This window comes from Cebidichthys violaceus, unplaced genomic scaffold (assembly GCF_023349555.1).
Source record: "Cebidichthys violaceus isolate CVI_PGR_0920_01 unplaced genomic scaffold, fCebVio1.0.p SCAF_15, whole genome shotgun sequence".
NCBI lineage: Eukaryota > Metazoa > Chordata > Actinopteri > Perciformes > Stichaeidae > Cebidichthys > Cebidichthys violaceus.
The window spans coordinates 8,873,505-8,884,463 of NW_027176318.1; the positions used below are offsets into that span (position 1 = coordinate 8,873,505).

General features: G+C 44.5%; 1 protein-coding gene across 1 annotated transcript in view; it reads left to right on the forward strand.

Annotated features, from left to right (window-relative positions):
• The window catches only part of stau2 (staufen double-stranded RNA binding protein 2), a 74,120-nt gene extending 63,361 nt beyond the window's left edge, over positions 1–10,759 (forward strand). The window contains exons 14-15 of the mRNA XM_068709846.1: positions 8,096–8,161; positions 9,235–10,759. Of these exons, the coding sequence (XP_068565947.1) occupies positions 8,096–8,161; positions 9,235–9,270 (102 nt within the window). The 3' untranslated portion in view covers positions 9,271–10,759. The remainder of the gene's footprint in view (positions 1–8,095; positions 8,162–9,234) is intronic.
• The last annotated feature ends 200 nt before the right edge of the window (positions 10,760–10,959 follow it).

A 10,959-nucleotide genomic window follows, 5' to 3' on the forward strand; every position in this document is an offset into this window, starting at 1 on the left:
CCACCGCTTTCTGTGCCTCCCCTAAAGCAACTCGAGTCCAATTGTTCAGGATTATAGAAGCTTCTCCCTCTGGCATAGAAACGAGGATCTCTGCAGGTGGAGATTAGGTGATGTAACGCTGCCTTGGAAGTCACTGGGGAAACTTCAAGGAAGCAGACATTAACCATAGAGGACAGTCAGATGGATGTTTCCCAAATCTCCCACCATGACTTTACTGTTAGCCCAGGAGGTGAACCTTTGATGATGTCTTTGATCACCCCTATGTGGGAAGCATCTTCAATCTTTTCCATGACTTATAGACACAGTAATGTCATCGAAGTGACATGGTTTCTGTTTATGTCATCTATACAGGCTGAGCATGAGTTGTGAATGAAATAGTTGTGGTTCGTAGGATGAGTCATAAAGGAATAGTTTCTCCTCATTCAGGTTGTGTCTCTCAGTCAGCAGTCGTGTTGGTGAGTCACTGGCCTTGAGGCGGTTGTTCTCTTCTTACCCAATATCTTCACAGGCAGTAGTCCCATCACCAATGCTTTCTTCATGCCCCGTATCTCATCTCATGCAGTCACTGATTCATCAGGTGCCTTGGAATTAGCAGTATTTAAGTTTCTGTGGGTGGCAGATTCCTTTGAACGAGGGAGTTGTGAGATGATGAAAATGTGTCATCGTTGCTATTCTTGATGAAAAGGGAAAGTGTCGCCCTGATTTCGCCACTGTCTACTCATTCCTGACCTATTGCTTCACTGAGTACATACATACAGCTCACTGGTATCGGCCTTCAAAAGGAAGATCTACTCGTAAACCACTCCCTCTCTTTGTTTATACTATCCTGACATTGTTTTGAATATTTTCTAAATTTATGAATTGTCAGTAATAAGAATGTGTTTTAATACGTTTTGGGCTCTTAATACAAAATGTACAAATCATTTCAAATTGTTATATATGCTTTTTAAAGTATTTAAGGCAGATCACAACTCTTATATTGTGTTGTAAGCATTACCTGTTTAAACAACAAGTAATGTTATAAACTAATAAGGACTGTTAACTCTTCATTGCTTATATACTGGTTATAAATACTAAATAGTGTTCCCAGTTCAACCCTATAGTAAATAATGCTATCCTATAATCGTCACGTGACGTTACAAACATCAAAAAAGAACCGAGCTCAACAATCTGTCTCTTGACAAGGTTTGACTGTGGCGTATGAGCGCGGTGTTATCATAGAGGCCGTCTTCGGCTGTATCTGCTTTTCCTCCGAGAAGCTTTGCTGACAAGGCAGGAGTTTGGTATGCTGAGGTGCTTCTGCTCCTCGCCCTTTTGCCCATATGTTTTGTATTACGCCCTAGGAGGTGCCATGCTCAGCAGCTCGGCGATGGGAAGAGGGATAAAGCAGGCCTCTCCGGCCCAAATGACGCATGACATGGCGCTGCGCCCTGGGCCCTTATTTATGGCTTCCCATGTCAGCGAAGGCTCGCTCCCCTGGGGAGCCCTGCAGCCGTTACCCGCTAACTTTTAGCTCAGCCGGCCTCCGGCGCTCATCTCAGGCCTGAATACACACACACACACACACACACACACCATCCACTGTCGGAATTCCGATCACTGTAATGTGGCGGCGTGCACACATGACTGAGAGGTATGCAGAAATCAAATAGATTTCCTCACAGAGAAGTTTATTTAGCTGTGCAACGTTCTCAGTTGCTACACTGTTTCACGAGAAGTGAACCTTCAGAAGAATTAACGTGATGTCAGGCTGCAGCTCGTCCACTGACGGGCACACACACACTGCCTCTTTTATCAATGCCTCTGATGTGGAGGAGGATGTGAAATCTGGAGAGAGAGTGAGGAAGAGATTTGGTGAGAGGATCCGAATACATTTCCTCTGTAGTTACTCAAGAATCCATGTACACATCACACCGCATTAACAAATAAGACTGCATAGGCTGCCAGCGCTCATGCACACACAGGTGCTCTCCACGAGCTATGCGGGAATATTCCAGTGATCCCTGTCCAGAGTTTTGATGTGGCTAGAAGGAAAATTAAAAGAATTTAGAAGAAACGAAAGCCAAAGGATGAGAAGAAGTTAGAGAGTAGTTGACAGAAGAAGAAAAAAAAAGGGGGGAAAAAGGAGAAGAGGAAAATCTGCAATAAGATAACGTTTTAAAAGAATTGTGAAGATGTGACGTGACAACAGGGTTAACACGGGACAAAAAGATGGCTGGGGTGCTCTCCTCCCTGGATCTCATGTTTCTTTCTGCTTTGGGGGAGTGAGCGCAGAAAGAGGGAGCACTGTCGAGGTTTTTATGTGGCCTTTTGAAAACAGAACAAGCCCTCTCCAGAACAATATATCAGCTTCAGAACTTCTCTGGCAACAGGGCACTCATTTTTCCAACTTCCCAGGTTCCTGACTGTAAAACACTCTGTTTGAAATCCACTCTGGTCATTGTTTAGTCTAGTGGAAGTCCCTTAGATCATCCTCATCAGCAGCCGTCCTGCATCCCCTTCATGTTCCAAGTGCCGCCCCCCGCCCCCCTCGCCTCGGAGCCAGCCACTCAACGTTAATCTGACTCTCTCTAGTGTTGTTAAGGCCCGACAGCTAGCATCTTATTGCAAAAGAAGAGGATTAATAGTGATTGTACAAAAGCGGGTAGCTTGGGTCGGTCCACCAGAGCGTCGTCTCTGGTTCTAAAAAGAAACTGTTTTTGTGATATACTCTTCAGGCAGAGTAGACTTGCATGCTACAACATAACGCCGCACCACTGAGCCTTCCAAACTTTATCTCTTCAACTGTTGTTTTGTGTTTCATATTAGTATACAAGCCCACATGCACCTGTAGAGCTGCTGAGAGGTGGTTTCCAGTCATGCCAAACTGAACGAGAACAAGAAACCAAGCCTCTCTCGTGCGTCATGCTGCCTCAGATAATGTGGACGTCCAAACGCATGACTTAGACAGTGATGCGGGATCAAGGCAGCGATGGGAGGCTAGCCACTGACGCTCTTAGCCTGGACTCAAGATTGGAGCAGAGTCCAGCTGGTCCGTACAGAGCCGGAGAACGCCCTGGGAGTCTGGATCTGCTAGGTTAGGAGGGAAATGCCACACTGTACTACTGAGATTGGGTCATCGGGTTAAACCGTAAGCGGGTGTCTGTGCTTTCATGTGGCCTCCAGCAGAGCAGAGGCAGGATCTGATCTGATAAACCTCAGAGAACATTCAAACTAGGCGAACTTCTCTCTTTCTTCTACTGCTGTGAAGATTCAGAGTGGGAGGAGAGAAAGAGATGCAAGTATGTGAGAGTGAATGATGTGCTGGTGGTCTTCACCTCATTAGGACCTCCCGGTTGTCTTTGATGGCTGCTTAGGGCCAGAGGGTGAAGTGATGGAGATCGAAGAATTGAAGCCTAGTTTCTTCTCTCCGCTTCCTTTCCCACCAAACATTTCATTTATCGGCTCCTTTTTTTTTTTTTTTAACACCTTTACCTCAGCCAGCCACCCGTTCCCCATAATGTCTTCACTAATGCCCTAGAACCCAGTAGTCCAGCAGAGAGAGCTGACACGGGTCTGATTTGTCAGGGTCAGTGTGATCCAACGATCCATCAGATCCATCAGGCCGGTGCCAGGGACTCCTGGGGGACCGGGCCCTTTGTTTGGCTAAGCCGCTGACAGAAGCGAAGCCTCTGTCGGGGAAGCCATTAAGGGGCGCAGCAGGCCCAGAAAAATGAGCCGCCCTTGTCAATCCGCATCAGGAGCTCGGCCACGGTCGCAGATCCTCCTCAAGTCCCCATCGCACTGGACCGCTGTTTGTCCAAAGCCTTTGAACTCGGGACGGCTAGATAGATAGATGGACGTGTCAAGTGGTCTGTGGGGCGCTTCAGGTTGGCTCCCAGTCTTGGATTGATGGATAGTGCTGGGTTGTTATCTGAAGTTGTGTTGAGGAATGATGGGTGAAGATGGAGTGATGAGGGCGACTTCAGTACTCCAGAGGAAATTCAAAGGGCTGCGTTAGTACGGCCATGCTGTCAATGGCACCGGCGAGAAGATGATCCGGGAGATCCAGTTTGAGTCTCGACAATTGCTCGGTGAAAACGACATAATGCCGTTCTCATTACGAGGTACGTTTGCGTTTCCAGATGACAATGAATTGTGTTGCGGTAAAAGGCAAAAAAATGTTTTGCTAAACAACCCAGCGCTTTGTTGTTTGCCCCCCCCCCCGTGTCAGCCCCCCCCCTGCTGTGCCAATGCAGTGGTTTCATTGAAGTGAATGAGGCACCATTTCTTTTTTGTTGATCTGAAGCTTCAACTATACTCCATTTTTATTCTCTACACAATTCTATGAAGACCCTCCAGTGGAGACCTTTTGAAAACGTGTCATTACACCCATGTTTAAAACTCAATGAAGGATAACTTTTTGAGTGTGGCCATTCTGAACCACTTCAGACATGATGAGAGGAAACTTAAAACAAACTAATTCATTTCCAGCTTAACCCAGCCTTCAGATTTGGGAAAGCCCTTAGTGGCCAATTACACATTTTTTTCCAGTTTAAATCATCATTTCCAAAAGCCTCCGCCATTCTATTCCTCTCCCATTTGTGAGTGACTCAGCATCCTCTCTGCACATTGTCTCCTCGCCCACCTCGTACTCTCCCTTTGTCCCATGACAGAGATGGAACATCTCCACCTTGCGTAACTCGGTCCTCAGACTAAACACACTCCTCTGGTGTTGATGCGTCAGTGTAGCGGCTGCCTCTAACGATGGCCAACTTATCTCATTAGAAAAATAATGATTTCACTGGCTGCCATTTCCACAGATAGCCCCAGTATTTGTCTTAGGCTCTGTGTCCTTCGCTGAGCTGCCGGGCCCTGGGATTGGCTGCCACGGCCCTCATTGCCTGCCTGTCGTATATCAGCAGCGCTGCCACCGCCAAAGCCTCTGATTTATGGCTGTTTGTCTCCAGTCAGCGCCCCCCTACACACACACACACACACACACACACACACACACACACACACACACACTCTCACACACCACCACCCCTCCAACAGATGGGCTCTAGCTATTTACTCAGGGAGAGAAAGATCCCAAACCCGAATAAATACAACAAACAAAAGGTGATTATGGAGAAGTTGGTTGTGATTACAATTTATTGGTCACCAGAGAAAGCTTTGATTGATCTGTCCCTGTTGTTTATCAGGTGCGACCTGATCGTATGTCCTGGATTAATCTGGCTGCGTTAGGTTTCCCTCTTATCTTAATGACTTTTTTCCGCTTCAGACAGTCCTGGTCATTGTGAGATGACACCAGATACATATAAAAAAAAAAAAATTAAATAAAAAACGGTTATATCGAGAGTCCCGATATGATTTATGTTTATTAACAGTGTAATCGTGAAAACATTCCCTCAGCTGTCATGTTCTACAGGGTTGTCGCCTTAAATCTCTGCAAGTATATTCAAGCTCTAAATCTCGCTGGCTGTCAGATCTTCACGGCGAAAAAAAAACACATTGCACCATAAATTGTCTGTTACAGACTACAGTTGATTTCTGGGTCTCTGGAGAAAAGCCTTCAGTATTAACCCAACAGTATCCGTTTTTCAAGCCAGTCCTACTATATTGTTGCACATTTTTCAGTACCTGTGCACATTAGTCTTTTTTTTTTTTTTTTTCCTCAATTTGATGGATTCAAACCAGATTTTGACCCTTGCACCTGTCAGTCATAAATTATGATTCCTGGTTTATGTTACTCATAATCTGAAGTTAAACACTTAGAAAATGATTTTGGACGTGAGCACACAGGTGACTGAGTGTAACATCCTCCTCTACGTATTACATTCCACAGAGACACGTTGATACACTGCGCAGTGGGATTTATATCTTCTCAGGATTAAAGCGTGATAAATGCATCCTCTTAAGTGCTTATTAACTTAAATACAGACGGTTCTTCACACGGAGACGTCTCTGTCCGTGAGAGTATCGGAAAAATGTCTGCCGTTCAGATATCCTTGTGGGGAGAATTTTAATTCGTCAGCACCAGCTGATATAACTAATAAGAATAAAGCACAGAGTGACGTTGGTGGGCTTTCCATAATGAGGTAAACTCAGCCAGTCGTCACATCTCACTCATCCACTGAGCAGAGCACCACGTATGCCTTATCTCAGCCCTGATTAACTCGTGATAGAGTGTGAGGGATCCAGGCTAGCTCTCGTACCAGATGTAAAATAATACAGTGGAGCTTTAAGAGGTGATGTAATGGGGTTTTTAATGGGGGTTTTTTGTGTGAAGTTTTTCTTTTTCAACCGTGTTCACTTTAAGTGAAGTACTATTCATCAACACTCTTATTTATGTTATTACTAGTACATTATTTACTATGTAGATAGACTATACGGTATGTTTAGGAACTACTGTGGGAGGACTCGACATTTCAGCATCAGAATCTTTCAGTCCGTGTTGCAGATTATATAATTATGCACCCAAATAAAAGACTAAATCTACAATAATGATGGAATGCATTTAAAAATCCAACATGACTAACTCAAAAGAAATTGTAATATGAAACATGCAATCAAAGTGCAGATAAATCATTTTCATGCACATACATTTACCGAATTAACTTTGCTAGTCCACACTAAATCACACTGATATGCTTTAGAACATCACCTTTTATATGATAGGAAATGTTCCCATAATGAATTATCTGCCATTTGAAACCAGTGAAGCCCACGTTGACAAAACATTTATAAGCATGCAATTAAAACGGTTGGTGGTGCTTTGAAAAGGCCAATTAAATCCTTGTTAGACACCATGATAACACAGGAACAGATTGAGTTCTTATTGCGCCGATACTGAATGAGTAATTCGCTGTGTTGAAACAGCGGTTGGTATGGAGATCTGCAGTGCCAGATCCAGTAGTGTCAGTTCTGGTGGGGGATCTCTTCCCCAGCTAAGAGACAGTGGGAAAGAGAGAGAGGGCAGACACATCTGGAGCCAATCTTTAGGATGGAGAAAGGATCTGTGTCAGGATCGGAACTGCAACCTGGTTAAGGTCTCTTAAACAGCTCTTCTTGAGAAGTGGTCCGCTAGTGGGTTTTCTGCTTGTGACATTAATTGGGGGGTCTTTATGGTGACGATGGGTTTAGCTCAGTGGTTGTCATTACTGGCGTGGATCGGCCCTCAGAAGTTGCAAAATGTCCAGAAAATTTCACGAAAACACCTCCGCCTCTCGGGTTTCATTTGTTATTTTGTTTATCTTCCCAGTCCCACTTAACATAGCATGTGTGTCAGTCTGCGCTGCACCTCTCGACTCCCACACATGTTGCGTATATTATGATAGCAGGCTGGACCCTCCTCATATCACCAGCAGCCCCCTCTCGCTGGCGCGGGCAGGCAGGCGATGAGCAGGAAGGAAATGACCTCATGGCGTTTCTGATGGAGGCTTGGCACACGGCTCTCGGTGAATTCTTCAAGTAGCGTGAATTCGTGGAAATATAGATAGGATATCGTTTTTTAAATGACGTGGCATTAGGTTGCTGCACATGGCTGGTTGTGGTTATAAACTAAATGTGCCACAAATGGTTAATTCAAAACTATTTCCTTGATTGTGTGAGGTAGTGAAAGTGTCATTTTGCAGTGAAAGCTTCCCTTCTCAACCACAAATTGAACATAATTAAGTCATTAAACAATTTGCAATAAAAATGTTACACACACTTGTTTTTTTTTCTCATTTATTTAGTGTGAGTTTTGGGCTAAACAGTTAAGATTCTGTGTGTTGCGTTACCTTTATGATTTATAGGTATTTCAGACCTGCTGCTATTTGTTTAGCTGTGGTCACATAATACAGATGTCACTCAGACTGACTTAGGAAAATGCAGAGCAGCCAAAACATAAAGTGGAAATGTTAACCCAATAACGCTAGATAAACAGTCAGCGGAGAGGAGCCAAAAACAACAGAGAACGAAGGGAAAGTGTCCTGCTGGCATCAGGTTTCCCAGAGTAAGTGTTATTTGAAAAGCAGCTGAAGGGTGACACTCACTCTCCTCCCACCCAATCTCCCTCTCTCCCTCCTCCCTCACTCAATCAACCATCTGTTGTTCCCTCTCTTCTCAGGCTGCTCTAAGTGCCTTGAAACAGCTGTCGGAGCAGGGACTGGACCCGGTGGATGGCCCCATCAAGGTACGGTAGGACACGGAGCACGCTAAACACAGACAGACGCTCCCCCCTCACTCGGTGTTGGATGGTTAATCAATCGTCCAATCAGGGTGGACAGATGCTTGTCTAGTGAGGAGCCAGATGTGCGTCTGTGTCTGTGCCAATCCGGCTTTCTTTTGCAAATCCTCAGCGCTGCAGGCTGGTCCGTCATCAGCTCCCTCCACACCCACGCACACGTTCAACATTTCCGCTCAGCATTTTTCTTCCAGCAACAATACGCGTCTATATTTACATGCACTACACACTCCTTCCATGCGCAGCACTTTGCATGATGGCTCAGTCATGGCAGAAAAGATGGATTTCTCCGCGTACCTTCCTTCCACAACGAGCAAGGTGGGGGGGGAAGGAAGGAAGGAGGAAGGACCGAGGAGGAAATCACTGTCAAGCATTTCATTTTGAATATTTTCATAGTAGGCGTGACATGGAAAAGAAAAGTTTAGGCAAGGGGGTTTTCTTGCAGCCCTTAGTCTCCTTCAGAATGAAACAAAGAGAGGAAAGACAATTGCAGTGTTATAACAACTTTATTATGTCATCATTAACGGAGAGGAGGAAATCTGGTAGCAATTACACTTTCACCTGAGCAGTTAATCGCTCATTTCTAGCTCCGGCATTTCCCCTCTTGGTCTCTAACACTCATTAAGTCGCCCTTGGTGTTAACACATTTTTGGTCATCAGGCTTCAGATGGCCGCTGTTATCAGCATGAAAACACACCCGTTTCCTCCAAATCAGCTGCTTTTCTTTTCTCTGAACCCGCACAGTTTTTACAGTCATTTCTGATAAGAAAACCACAGAACGGGAGACATTTGGTGTGAAAAAGATCGAGGTCAAGGACTTCTGAAGTGTCTCGAGTAACGGCGGCAGCACACTTTTGGTTTTCTTTTACAAGAATCACTTGTCATACTTTGAAGGACTTAAATCCCGGGATCTTCTCGAGGAACAGCTAGAACTAATTATCAACCGCGCGACTGATTATTAACAGCGTTGCTTGAAGTCTCGGACCAAATCTGCCCTAACACAGTTCTATTTGTGTTTTCAGACCAGTGAACCATGTGGGAGGGAGGATGGACATTAAACAGACTAACTCAGGCACCACCACTCAGGTCTGCAAGGATTCAAAGGCTGTCGTCTAGGAGCTGACAACCCCGAAACCCCTCCTTCGGCATACACCAACCCGACGAAACCCACCCACCCACCCCAAAGTCCCATAACCTACGACCCACAGTGTCCCCACTACCCACAATTCCCCCACCCTCTCTACCCACCCCCACCCCACGATTGCCACTGTATCCTGCAAAACCTGTCAACATGCAATAGGGTGGATGTGCACCGAGAAATGACCGACTAAAACACCATTACCTGAGTCTATGTGAAGACAACGCTATGTTAACACGTTTATTGATGATTTCAGTCTAAATTTAGAGGACAAAAAATAAAAGAAACGAAACACAAACTAATGAGATAAATGCATGGTACTGTATGAAATTAAGGGAAGTCCAAAGTGATACACTGCATAGACAATTTTCCCTTTGGATAAATGTCTTTTGGTATGGTTAAAAACAAATATGTACATCATGCCATTGAAACACAAAAGAAACATTTTAGGGGAGAAACCAACTTGCGTACAGTAGCTTATTTTTTCGGGGGTATTATGTTTCTGGGTTTTTTTTTTGTTTTGTTTTTTATATATATATTATTTTACTAATCTAACAATGCTTGAGTACTGTATTTAAAATTAACCAATGCCAGTGCTGTGAAAGTTGTAGTTGTTGTCTTCATATATAGTCACCCAGCTTACCTTGTACGCTGACATAAAAAAAGAGTTCATCTATCTATATGGATGTGTATGACTTGCAAGAGTATCATATTCCGAAAAAATAACACAAACAAGTTTTTTTTTCATGTGGACAAAAAGGACAAAACTGGTGTTAGCAGTAATCAGTAGAAGTGTCGACCACCCAGGAGGGAAGGTTGGACTGACCTTTACTTCCTGAAGGGTCTAACTTTCCCGTTTAACATGACCCCACACTGGCATAGCATCACTGGAGCATCAACTGACCAACAGCGGAGGCAAAGGGGCCACCACAGTATCACTTCTTATCTAGAAATAGAGGCCAGTGATTAGTATTTTGCGCGTATTCTCTGCTACCAGTAAACGTCCAAACTCCAGAGAGTTTTTACGGGCGTGACTGCATGTCCTCCAGTGAATCAAAAAGTCCTCTCCATTCCAGTGATTTTGTGTCAGTGGATATTCCCCCATCTCCCCCCACCCCCCCAACCCCTCCACACACAGTTTTGTCGATCACATCTACACCCATTGTGTGTGTTGTATTGACCCGCCAAGGCATCAACTGGGTGCTTTTAATGCCTGCATTCTGTCTGGAGTGCGTCTTTTGAGTGGAGAGAGCCTGTGTCCGATACGCAGGCTCTCTTCCCTGAAGCCCACTTTGTTCACTGACATTGAGGACGTGTCTTCTTCTTCGCTGTGAGTACAATGTGTAATAAGGCTGTTTCTGTTACTGAAATGCAGTAAAAACACCTCAGTTCATGTGGAAAAAAAAAAATCTGCTTCCTTGTGTCTCATTTCTTCCTTTTTAACACGTAGAAACACATCTTGCTCCAACTGCAATTATCACTGTTTCTACTTTTTGTTTCTACTTTTAGACACATTTTCAAAGTGCATCAGCTAGAACCCAAATTAGTGAAAATGAGAAACAGGGTGACGACATAAACATCATATACTGTAGTGTTGATGAATAAACAG